We start from the raw sequence: 13,519 nt of genomic DNA, 5'->3' as shown, positions 1-13,519 counted from the left end.
CCTCGGATTGCGAGTCGAGCGCCCTAACTACCTGGCCATGCCAGGCTAACGGTTCTTAAGCATAAAAAATTTTAGACAAGTTAAACATATTTATATATTTGTGAACATATATTAAAGGTATCTGAAGCGCAGTGAAATTGTAAAATTTGAAAACTAAAATCCTGAAGTGTTTATTATTCTGATTATATAATGTTACATTACTTTTCTCATTACAAAAATCAGGAACTATAACATTTTTTTTTCATATAGTTAGTCAGTCAGACGTCTAATAGTAACAATAATGGCGCCATTTATTATAGCATTCCAACCAATAATATGAAACTACAAATGCAAAAGAACCAACCAGATACCTCGCCGTTTCGTTTTTTCTCAGCGTCAGTTGACGCAGTTGGGTAGTTTGAAAAGTATTATCACGAGTTTAGTGGATTTGTAAGTATTATTATTGTAGGGGGGAAAGGTAGGTTTATCTGTATCAGCTCTATTAGTAGTAAAGCTAGTTTAACTTTAACACATCTGTATATGATGTTAACGCTGCAATGTTTTTACATAGATTTAATTAAGATCCAGTCGAGTAATTTTATAAATTGTTTCTGAAAATAATTCAGTGTATGATTATGTGTCACTAACTGGAGATTTGTAAAATTGTAATGTAACATTACTAACAATAACATAGATACGATAAAGTAACTCGCTGATCCCGCAGTGACTAACTCATAACGAAGTAACATTAGCGGCGTTAGTGCGATATTCGTACTTACTCGACTAAGTTAATTACATGACAGTATTACTGTTAACACTGGGTTAGTCATTGTCATTCACTGTTGACTGTAGTGTAGCACTAACATTACTACTGATTACGGATATAACTGGACATAAACTTTAAAGAGATAAACTTGATAAATCATAAGTACTGTCAGTATCATTATTACAAATTTACATAGCACTGTTTAAATAGTATTACTTTTAGGCAGGTTGGGAAATAGTGTTTGAGGAAGCACGAAATAACTTATAACTAATTATATTTATAGACAGTTTTGTTTAGCCTAAAGATGAAATTTAGATGCAGACTTTTTTTGAATTAGAGGTGAAATAAGTTGTTTACTGTGGGAGACAATTTCTTCAATTCTAATCTAAGGCATGAAACTAACAATAGAGAAGTTGATACTAACCAGCATAGTTTCTTTTAAACAATGCTATAGAAGTAAAATACATAATGTATAATGAAAATTTTTTTATATGCGGGTTTTGAAAATTTACTTTTTAAACCTTGAATACAAAGAGAAGTTTTTGTAAAAAAACTATATCTATGTGTGTGTGTGTGTGTGTGTATATATATATATATATATGTTCATAGAAAATCATAAAAGAAATCCAATATATTTACATATCATAAATCATTATTTTAATTTTTATTTGATTTAAACATAGTTACTTTTAATAGTCATACATTATTTTTTAATTACAAAATACCAAACCTAAAGAATATTTTTATCATTGTTCCATGTAATTAGTTATATTCAATATATTTTACAAATATATAAGAACAAAAAAATATTGTATTCATTATGGAGGCATTTATCTATAAAACTGATTTCCATTCAAACACAAATGGTTTAAACCAATACAAATATGCACTATAAGCCATGGCATATTGACTTATTAGGTAGGTGACTTAGTTACAGATTAACATAATCTGTAACATTGTCTTATAATGATTCAATTGTTTTCTTTTTTGCTAAAAAACTGAACCAAATATTCAATATTACCCAAAGCTTACCTTGTTTTACCTGGATGACTTTAAAGGTTAAATGCCAGGGTGGCATCCACTCTTGCTCTAATCCCATCCTATTTAAAGTATCTGTGATAGATGTCTGCTTTTAACAAAAAAAATGTCATCATGGGTTGTCTTTTTCAGCTCTTTGGTAGTTCATCTAATGTCAATACCCATCACCCATCAAAAAAGCAAAAAATAAATAAGTACAAGCATGGCCCTTTATACCCATATATCTATTTGAGAAATTTAAAAAATAAACTAATAATGCGTAACAAATCACTGACATTAGCATGCTATTCCAGATGTTTATAACTTCAGCCAAAATGAAGTTAATGAACAAGTTTGCATCTAAGCTTCTATAGTGTACCTATTACTATCAGTAGTATTCAGTTATGTATTTTGTTTTCTCATTCCACAATTCATAAAGATGACGTATACAAAAAGTCTTTTGAATCAAGTCTTAACTTTCTCGTCATAACTTAAGTATATTAAACATTGTATGCAACACCAAATGAAATACATCTACCTCATTAACATAATTTATTCAGCAAAAAAAAGAGTAACTGTAGTTCAAATTCAATTATCAGTGTCAATAAGTATTGATTGAGGAAATTTGTTTCAGCTGTGTTTAGATCTGATAGAAAGATGTCCAAAACTCGATCTAAGCCAGCCACCTTCAATGTGGGTGATGAAGTAGCTGCTAAGTGGTCTGGAAGTAACCAGTTCTATAAAGCTACTATTGTGAGAAAACATGACATAAATTATGATGTTCAATACGAAGATGGGACAGTCGACACAGTTGAACTAGCTGGTATTAAGGTAAAGTATTTACAGAGTCTGAAAAGTATTTCAACTAAAACTTACTTAACACTAGTGTTAATAACAAGTATAACTAATGAATACATGTGAGAGCAGAGAACATTTGTAGTCGTGGACAAAAATACTCATACATTGTGTTTGTAAAGGTCGGCACGGAATAAGCTGCTGTTATTTGTTATAATGTATTTAATACTTGCACGTTGTAAAGAAGTACCTAAGTTATTATGGTAAACCTTTTTATTCAGTTTTAATAAAAGCATAGTTTGCAAATTAACTTATCAAAATGGTATATTATCATTAGGAAATAAAATTATGGCATGACCCTTTGGTATATTATTAAACCCCTTTCAAACTGTTTGTACCCATGAGACTACTTAAAGTTGTTCTTTTAGCTAGGCAATACAACTTCTTCATGTAGTAATAATGAGGATTTTATAAATGAAAATGATAAACTACTTAATGCATCTAATAAAATAATGAACACTATTAATCATTATACAGAGATACGCAATAAACTATCAAGTTGGAAAAGAATAACCTATGTAGTTCTATCAGACTTTTATGCCATTTATCTCATATTATATAATTTACCTAATTGTAAAAAAATTTACATAACCTATAGAAGAAATCATAATTAAACCTTTCTGTAATTATCAAAGCAAACACAAACCTGTAAATGTTCACTAGGTCAGTCATACATTGGTGTTTGTGTGTGACTTTCTTTCTCAATTTCATCCAGGAAAAGTTAAAACGATACAGCCCAGCAAATGCTGAAAATGCCTATCTGTCTTTTTTTTCATTAAAACCGAAAAAGTGGTGCAAGTTAATTTTTTGTTAAGGTTTTTCTGTATAAATATTTGTGCTAACCAACACAGTACACCCCTTAATACAATCTATATATATATATAAAACACTAAAATGTGTATGTTTGTCTGTCCATTATTTAACTACTCCTAGGTCACTGGGCCAATCTCAACCAAACTTTGTGGGATGGCAGTTTGGAATGAGAGTTCACAACCGCGTCCATCCCAATTTATTGCTGTTATTGAGCATGTATTATCTTTGATGTAAGTGAATGTTAGCTACATTCATAGATGGTGCCATGTCCTTGCACACAAAAAACTTACTGAGTTTTCTGTAACACAACATACACACAGTGTGGGGGAAGGACACACAAACATCTTCAAAATCTCTGAGAGTGTGCTAGTACTCTCTATGGATGAGTGCAATGAAAAAAGATGACCATCACTATTGCAATAATACATAAACTCAGATGGAGTTTCTACTCCAACAGCCACCATAAGGCTGATATGAAGAGCTGTTTCTTGAGTTATACCTACCTCCTACTTTGACCCATGACCTTACAGCTTTAACCCATAAGATGTTGCGGCCAAGGACTGTCAATTAATTTATAATGTGAAACAGTGTGGAAGGGCATTCAGATCTGAGTGTTGAAAGTGGGTAACAGAAAGTGCACCTACTGCTATTACTTTGGCTGATACATCTTTCTACAAAGTCACCCTGACCATTGCATAGTGTATACAATGGTGTATATATATATTGTTACGTCTCCGTTCGTTAGTTGATTTTCCGTAACTTTGTTCCCACGAAACTTTAGCGACACAAGTCCTTTCTTAATAAAACTGGTTTATTCTTTCCGAATACAACTTTACGATACACTCATCTTCAACAGTCACGCTATAACAAACTATAATGACGACATTAACTTCAACAATACTTTCTGACTGCAGTTCAATTACTCATTACCTACACACACATTGTCCCGTCATGTTGTGACCATCTTATATATACCAGACTACCCTATATCTATAAATGCTAGGGCATTCACGAAGGAACAAGATATTTCTAGAAATGTGGCGTGACACTAGTCACGTGACCTCGCTGACCCAACACTATGTTGAGTTCTTAAAGCTTATATAAAACTTTTGGTGAGATAATAATGAAAACTGTAATATGTTATATTATAAATAAATAATATGGAAGTTAGGATTTTTGTGTTATTTATCATAGCATCCACCCCCACATTCTTTTAAGTTCATAACCCGGACAAAGGATAGGTACATCAGCTTGTAAATATATCTTTCCTTTTTTAATTTTAATTTTTCCAAATGTAATTAATCATGAACACAATCTCAAATGTATTTCAGCTTACATTACTTTAATAGAAAAATGTAATGAAAAATAATGCATAACTCAGCAATGTTTTTGGAAAAGATGATCCAGTAGAGGTGTGAAATCTAACTTGTATGTCAAACATTATAATAGTACAAACTGATTACAAACATCTGCTCATTAAATAATACCATTACCAGATAATGAAACAAAAAATAACCTTTAATAACTCATTTCGTAAGAATATCACTGATTATATAATTTCATGTTTTATCATCAGGAATTAGAATGAAACTGACAGATATAATAACTGAAAAAAAAAGAACATGAAGCAAAGTTTTGGTTTACATAGTAGTGTGAATGAACATAAGTGTGCTGAAATTGAACAAATTAATATAAGTAAAGGATAATTAATCTTCCCATTCGAAACTAACTGTTCTTCAGGAAAGATTACATGTACTCGTAGGTACTTGTAAATTTATATATAATGATGTATTCAAGTATTTTATAAAAATAATTAAATGTCAGACAGTACCTTGACAGATCTATTAATTCACTTATCCTTTGTATTTTCAAAAATAAATTATTTCTAGTTTAAACTTCCACATGAGACTTGCATTTTATGTTGATTTTTTGGGTGTGTTTTTTGTGAATAAACAAGGATAAATGAAAATACTGGCATGAAGTTGTGTTATGAGTCTTGCTTCTGTGAGTCTTACCTTTGCCTGGGGGTACTGTTTATATTTGTGAATATCCTGGAAGATATTACATTTCTCAGTTTATTACAGTGAGTCTGGGCTTTTTTTAAGCATGACATCTCTAATAAATTCAAAAATTAAGGGCAACGTATAACAATTATCAATGTACATTTTGAAAATCATAGTAGTTGAAACACAAGTGTGTAATAACAATGATTATCATTTGTGATCTGTAAAACTTGGCACTGTATGATAAATTGCTTCATATGTTGTAATTTGTTGAAGAACATTTCCTAGATATATTCAATGAAGTGGAATGTTAAAATGTAGAGTGCACTTTTATCTTATTTTAAGAAACAAGAAACTCCAACAAAGGCTAGACGCTCACCAGCTAGAAGGCAGACTACTCGCAAATCACAGAGCCGTAGCAGCAGCAGGAGTCGTCAAGGTCGTAGTAGCAGTAGAAAACGCCCAAGTAAAGAGCAAGATAGCAAGGTTAGAGGATGCCAGAGTCAATCTCCATCAAGGACAAAAACGAAAAATGAAGCAGTGCCTATTAATAAAGTTGAGGAAAATAAAGATCAGTTTTCTAAAAGTCTTTCTGAAGATTTAAAAAAACAGATTCAAATCCCAAAACTCCAAGTGGAAGAAATGTTTACAAAATCATCCAAATTAGTTACACAGCAGAGTCATCAGGTAAATGTTCCTTACACCTCTATCCGATTTTATCCTTAGTAATTAATACCATAAAAAAACAAAGCATTGAGCACCTAAGGTACTTTAGCTTAGTTAAATAAAGCACCTGCCTTGTTAACGAAGGCATAGGCTAAAAGTCTGCCCTTTTTAATTTCTTACTTTTCAGAAATACATTCAGAACTTCTGATACTGATGATCTGACACAGTTTTCAGTGGTAGACATAATATTGTGCTGCTTAACCTATAAAAGGGGTATAAAACATAGTGATAAAGAAATTAATGGTTTATAAGATTAATCCATAAAAGTTTTAAAATAATAATAATATTAGAGAAACAATTTTGACTCCTGTCCCATTACAACATTTTCACAGTCAATTTCATGGTTCTTAAGAATTTGTAGATAAACTTCTCTTTGAACTACTACAATAAAATAATATTTTCATAGAAAATACTGAACATTTAAAAACTTTCTCAAATAGTTCTGCAATAAAGCTGCAGAAGAGTAAATTTGGCCAACATACCAGCCAAGTAGATTTTTAGTTAGAATTAATAGTAAAAATTTTTATGCATAATTACTAAGTGCATACCAACTATTAATGAACCATAATTTATTGTTCTATGTTCTTCAGGAAACTTCAGAAGTTTTCAAGAGTGTTTCTACTTCAAAAGTAAGCAAGTCAGATGACGAGAATGAAAAAGAAGAGGTGAAGTCAAAATTTAAGATGGGTGGCCCTATTGGTGCATTTGTTCAAATGCTCTTTTTACCAGCTCTGATTGTGTATGTCCACTTAACATGCACTAAAGTAAGTCATCTGGCTGTGATGAATACTTTAAATCATTGTAAGCTGAAAATCAGCATTATTTCATTAGTTGTTGACATTAATATAGTTTTTCTTCCATAGTAATTAATAAATGCATTTTTAATAAGTTAAGGTTCCTGCATTTTGTTTATTACAGCTGTCCATTAGTGATCACGTATATTCCATGATACTGTTCTGTCTTTTCTGTATCATTGTAATATATAAATTAGTTCTTGTTTCTACAAAATACTTCTTTCTAAAATAGTGAATGATCTCAACACAAAAACTTTGTGAAAGTTTTTAACAACTATAAACCTTTTAATTGTTTCTTAATCTATGGATAGTGCAGGGCATTTCCTTTTTTTACTAGTTGTGTTCTTCATTAAAGCACTTTAAGTAAATGAAGTGGTTTTCAAATATCTATATATTCTTTTTCTTCAACTTGTCTGTATTGGAACTTAGCTCTGCTATTACAAAACTAGAAATTATAGTTATGTAAAATAATTGCACCATATCAAGTCAAATTTAATGCTAAAAAATTGAATTGCTTACTGGAATTTTATGTAGGAGTCTGTAATGTTCTAGAAATTGTCAATTGTTTTTTTATATCTTAATATTTTCCTCTAAAAGGAATCTTCAATATTATATATAAGTAATTCTCTATGAGATATGAAAATCCAGTGATGATAATGAAGTTAAGTTTTCCAATAGTTAGGCTGTTGTCTTGAATATTACCAGATTTAAAGTCACACAACATAAAAACGTGATTGTTTTTCTAAACTGAGTAATCAGCTGTTGCTCTACTTTTAGTGTGCCCAGTTGTTACATTTGCTGGATTTAATATCAAGGTCTTGTTAAAATTAGTACCAGTAGCTTATCTGTAATGATGCTGCATTGTCCCAACAATACATTTAATGCAACTTTATGACTACCATTATAGCAGGATCAAGCATGGCTCATTACCATAATAACAAAAAAAAAACTGTCCCACACTTTCAGACTGTGGTTCATTACAAAGGCATTGGTCAAATCCCACTAGCTGGTCTTACAAAAATAGCCCTATAGTTGGAGGTATGTGGTGTTAGCCTGCTGACTGCCTTCCCTCTAGTATGTCACTTTAAAATTGGGAACATCTTGTGCAGATAGCCCTCACATGATTTTTAAAAAAATGTACAAACACACAAAAACCTACTATAACATTTCAAATTACCTTCCAAACACATTAATATATATTTTTTGATTAAACATAGTGTGTGTGGAAATGAATCAAGATTGTTAGAAGTGTGCCTACTGAACGTAGGAAAGAACTAGTGAAAATTTGGATTATTGTGTTGCAGTTTGAACCAAAATATAACGGAAAATCAGGAAAAACTAAAGAGAAATTATCATGAAAATAAGCATTTCCAACAAGATATCTGACCTCTCACAAAATAGCTATTCTCAACTAGCACTGCCCTCTATCAGCAAAAATTTTCAATTCACACCACTAGCCTTCTTGCTCCTGCTTCTGCATATCCACATGTAAATGATCATGGAGCAGCTGTCCACCAATAGGAGTACGACATCACTTATCGTAACCAGAGCCCTCTTCATATCTGCACTTGTTAATCACTTCTCGATTGGCAATAGTAATGTACAGGCATGTTGGTTTTTGCTCATGGATTTGTTGACGTTTTCCTTTATACTACTGTCTTAATTTTTCTTTCTTTTTATTTACATTTTTGTATTTTGGTATTGTAAAAGGTTGTTGTTGTTTTTTTCTTTCCAAATTTTTCTTACTTTTGTTTGAGCCATTTTGCTATTACATTGCGGATCCCATTCTGTGGCATGTGATGCCTGACCGGGTATAAATTTTTTTTTTAAAATCCACACTGTCCATCCTGTGGCCATGCTCGATGTCAATTATGTTGTAGCCTTTCCTCTACGGACCTGAAGTACAATTCCAGATGCCACCAGGTGTTGGTTGTGTGTCTCTGTTTTATTGTTATCTATGACTAAACAATTACATTGTAAGTATGAGTTATGCACACCTTAGAGATGGGGTGTTCCATAGGACTGCTAGTAGTTCTTGCTAGGGATTTTTTTGTTTCATAAATATGTTAATCCCAGTCTGTACACTCATGGACTAACATAAGTAAAGCAGACAGAGATTGCTGCCGAGCTCTGCTGCTCCATGGCATTCAGTCTCTTCCTACCGTAGACCTGATGTACAATTCCAGATGCTGCCTAGACATGGTTAATCAACTCTGTCAACATGGTAGATCTGCTTTTCAAAATAGGGTATTGCAGTCACTTGTTGCACTGTCTATGGTGGTGCTGTCCTCCAGACTTTCCAATACATTTTCCCCCACTTTCTTAGGAGTCCTTACCAGTTCCTAGCCACTGGGGTGGTGAACCATGGAGGTCTGTCCTACTGAATGATGAAGCATACCACTCAATTGAGAGCAAGGCTGTGGCATTATGCAGGTGTCACTGGCATATAATACTTCCTACCTCGGATCTGATGGACAATTCCAGATACTGCCAGGTTTTGGTTCTAGCACTACACCATATTTCTGTCCATATATCTGACCAATTGTTTTTTGCCTACCATGGCATTCCTCCTTCTTACCATCCTCTGGGTTTACATTTCCGGTGGGTTTGGTTTTGGTTGTAGATGGCCCAGTCACGAGTAGTATCATGTGTAGATGGCCTGACGCCCTTCTTACTGCGGACCTGATGTACTATTCCAGATGTTGCCAGGTTTTGGTTGAAACACTCTGCCATGTCACAAATATATGTATGTGTGTGTGTGTATATATATCTTTGCAGTTTGCCCCACAGGCTGAGATGTTCCTCCTCCCTACCATCCTCCAGATGTATATTCATGGTGGGTCTGGTGTTGTTTGTAGATGGTCCAGCTAAGTAAGTCCTCATATGTATGCTCGCCAGTATCCCTCGTCCTACCAAAGACTGGATGACAGATGCCCACTGCCGCCAGGTTTTGGACTGGAGGTGCACCCCAGGTTTGTGGTCCCTCTTCCTACCATCTGCTGGATGTTGGTTCCCGACAGCTCTGGTGTTGGTTATAGCTGGACACAGCACATATTTTCCCGCTTGTATATGGCCAGATATTTTCTTCCTACTGCGGACTGGAAGTACTATACCTATTACTGTCATCCCACTGGGGTTTTCCATCTGCTGGATGTTGGTTCTTGGCAGATCTAGTGTTGGTTGTGTTGGAAATGTTCACAAGTAGTGACAGATTTTGATATGGAAGCTTGTCTTCCTTACCAATTCCTGTTTTGAAGTGAAGAGGTTGGTGATTCTCTATGTACTGCTGATCTGATGTCCCATTCAAGATACCATCTGGTGTTGGATAAGGTCGAACTACCACTATGGACTGTCACACCCTGTAGTCCCATTCATTGGTCATTCATGTTCTGGGATTCCTTCAGATGTTTTTGCCTTTTATGTTCACAATACTGTCATAAAAGAGCAAAGAGTATACCTAGATCAGATGTGGCACAGTCTTCCACTGAGGTGTGAGGTTTTCTCTTCATACCGGAAGCTAGCATTTTCCAACACTGAAAATGTATTTCCGATAAATACTTACCTCTTCTAACATTTCCCACCCAGCCTCCTCACTTCTGATGATATATGGTGTAGGTCTTCTGACCAATCTCGAAGTGATTAATCAGTGCAGATGTGAAGAGGGTGCTGTTTAAGATAGGAGTAGTGTTTCGCTCCTATTGGTGGAGAGCTGCTGCATCATCATTTACATGCAGATATGTAGAAGTGAGAGGCAGAAGGTTAGTGGTTTGAATGGAAGATTTGTGCCAATAGAGGGTAGTGCTAGTCAAGAAAAGCTATTTTGTGAGAGGATGTAAGTATCTATAAGAAATACATTTTCAGTGTAGAAAAATGCTAACCTGTTTAACATTTCATTTTTTAACCTTAATCTCCTTTTATTTTCACAAACCTACAACTACCAAAATAATTTTAGAATCTTTATTTTTTTATGTACACTGTAAAAAATATATGAACGTGATGTACAGTGTCTTATTCTTGAACCCTAGAAAGAGACACCATTTTGTATAATGCAAGCTACTGTTTGACAATTTCAGTTTCTACAGATAATTTCACACACTCGCAAGTACTTCAGTTCAATTCTAATTGAAATATTATTCACTGCTGCTAACTAAAACAAAGTTAAGAAAATATTCAGTTATACTGTGTGCTTCTCAAAGTACATCAGTCTGCATGATTGAAATATTCAATTATAACCAAATAAAACACTGGGTGCAACAAATTTTCATTTAATATGATAGCAGTTACTGTTTGTGAATTTTAGTTTCAACTCACAATTTCACCTGCTCACAAGTACTTCAGTTCAATCTAATTAAAATATTATTCACTAGTGCTAATGAAAACATCAGGTCAAGCTATATTTACTTCCAAGCATAGCATGAGCTTAATAGCTACTCTTACCTCTTGCATAAAAATAAATCCACTGTCTGCTAAATATTTCATTGTTGAAAATATCAGGTGCAAATAATGCTTTATAGGCCAGTAATCACAGTTAATCACATACCACTTTTCATAAAAATAAATTCCTACCATCTCAACAAAAACTTGTATCTGTTCAATCCACTAAAGTTGAGGATCCTTCTAAAAAATCCATCTCCTCTAGTTCGAAATCTTCTGACAGTCAGGATAAAACTTCATCAGGGCCTGTCTGCTATTTCTGTAAAAAATTTAGTCATGTTATGTCCAAATGTTGGTGTTTAGAAAAAAAAAAAAGGAGACAACACCCAGTGCATTTGTGTTCACATATGGATGTAGTTTCATCAGATCACCTGATGTTGTTGATTTGGCCACTGATATAAAGGCTGATGTAGTCAGGGAGGAATTTAGACCTTTTGTGTCTGTTGGTTCTGTGTCTTTGACAAATGACACTCCCAATCCCATAACCATACGTATTCTATGTGATACTGAGGTGACTCAGTCATTGTTGTTAGAAGGAATGTTGCCTTTAGATTTGAGTTCTGCCACTGATGAGTCTGTTATTGCTCAGGGTATTGAGGGTTACTTTGTTAATGTTCCTCTTCATAAATTGTATTTAGCATCATACCTAGTTTCAGGACCAGTTGTGGTTGGAGTAAGACCTACTCTGCCAATTAAGGGTGTATCGTTGTTGTTGGGAAAGAATTTGGCTGGGGGGAAAATTGTTGCCGGACCCAATATAGTTGGTGAGCCGATCACTGTTTCATCTAAAGATGATGTTGTCATTGAGGAGAATCCTGATGTGTTTCCTGCATGCGTTATGACTTGAGCTCAGGCTACCAAATTAAGCCAAAAACAAACGATAGACATGGATCCAGAGGACAATATTATAGATTTGTCTAAGACATTTTTTGGATCCGACCAGGATCTTGTGGATGATTGTCCTACTGACAATACCTCAGTGAGTAACAATTATGGACGTGAGGGAGATGTTTTAGGTGTCAATAAGACATGTGACAAAATTATGAGACATTTCTTTTGGTCAAAAATTAGGCAAGATGTTTCTCAGTTTTGTAAAACTTGTCATACCTGGCAGTTGGTTGGAAAACCTAACCAGAAAATTCCTGTTGCTCCTATGAAACCTATCCCCAGCTTTTGAAGAACCATTCAGTCATGTGATTGTTGAATGTGTTGGGCCTTTAACAAAAACTCGATTGGGGATTTCAGTATTTGTTAACTATCATGTGTGCATCCACTCGATTCCCTAAAGCTATCCCTTTGAGAAACATTTCAGCCCAAAAAATTTCTAAGGCTTCGATCATTTTCTTTACTTGACTTGCCCAAAGAAATTCAGTCTGATCATGGATCAAATTTTATGTCAGGATTGTTTCAACAAGTTGTTTATCAGCTCAGTGCTAAACAGATCAAATCTAGTGCGTAACATCCAGAATTGCAAAGTGCTCTTGAGAGATTCCATTCTACCTTGAAATATATGATGCAGACTTACTGTCTCAGTAACAAAAAGGATTGGGATGAAGAAGTTAATTTATTATTATTTGCTGTTTGTGAGTCAGTTCAAGAGTTGTTAGGGTTTAGCCCATTTGAATTGGTGTCTGGTCCTTTGAAGTTGCTGAAGGAACAATGGTTGGAAGAAGATCTGAAAGAAATGCATTTGTTGGATTATGTTTCCAAGTTTTGGTCCAGACTCTTATGTGCTTGTGAATTGGTCCGAGAAAATTTGATGTCTTCCCAAACTACAATGAAAACTGTTTATGACTGCAAGGCTGATAAACGTAAGTTCCATCCTGGTGAAATGGTTTTAGTATTGTTACTCACTATGGAACAATCCACTCAAAAAAAGAAAGAAGGAGAGAGAGAAAAACACAGAAAAATTGCAGTTTATCACTACAAGAGTATGATTTGAAGATAATCCATGTTAAAGGGGTTGATAACATTTGTGCTGATGTACTTTCACATACTATCTAATTTTAAAGATTGTGTTGTATACTATTATGATTATTGAAGTTGTATAATTCTTTGAATAATGTATTGTTCTCAATGTGTGTGTGTGTGTGTGTGTGTGTGTATATATATGTATGTATATATATATATAT

General features: G+C 33.9%; 1 protein-coding gene across 4 annotated transcripts in view; it reads left to right on the top strand.

Annotated features, from left to right (window-relative positions):
* The first annotated feature begins 364 nt into the window (after positions 1-364).
* LOC106461568 (delta(14)-sterol reductase-like) overlaps positions 365-13,519 on the top strand; it is a 37,857-nt gene continuing 24,702 nt past the window's right edge. The window contains exons 1-4 of one of the 4 annotated variants that reach the window (XM_022388570.1): positions 365-429; positions 2,397-2,593; positions 5,779-6,120; positions 6,750-6,923. In XM_022388570.1, coding sequence (XP_022244278.1) covers positions 2,420-2,593; positions 5,779-6,120; positions 6,750-6,923 — 690 coding nt within the window. In that variant the 5' untranslated portion in view covers positions 365-429; positions 2,397-2,419. Of the gene's footprint in view, positions 458-1,584; positions 1,664-2,396; positions 2,594-5,778; positions 6,121-6,749; positions 6,924-13,519 lie in introns of those variants that run through there. The other 3 variants (XM_022388569.1, XM_022388571.1, XM_022388568.1) reach the window with 3 other exon arrangements.

This window comes from Limulus polyphemus, unplaced genomic scaffold (genome assembly GCF_000517525.1).
Source record: "Limulus polyphemus unplaced genomic scaffold, Limulus_polyphemus-2.1.2 Scaffold988, whole genome shotgun sequence".
NCBI lineage: Eukaryota > Metazoa > Arthropoda > Merostomata > Xiphosura > Limulidae > Limulus > Limulus polyphemus.
This window is presented reverse-complemented; position numbering and strand designations above follow the sequence as displayed.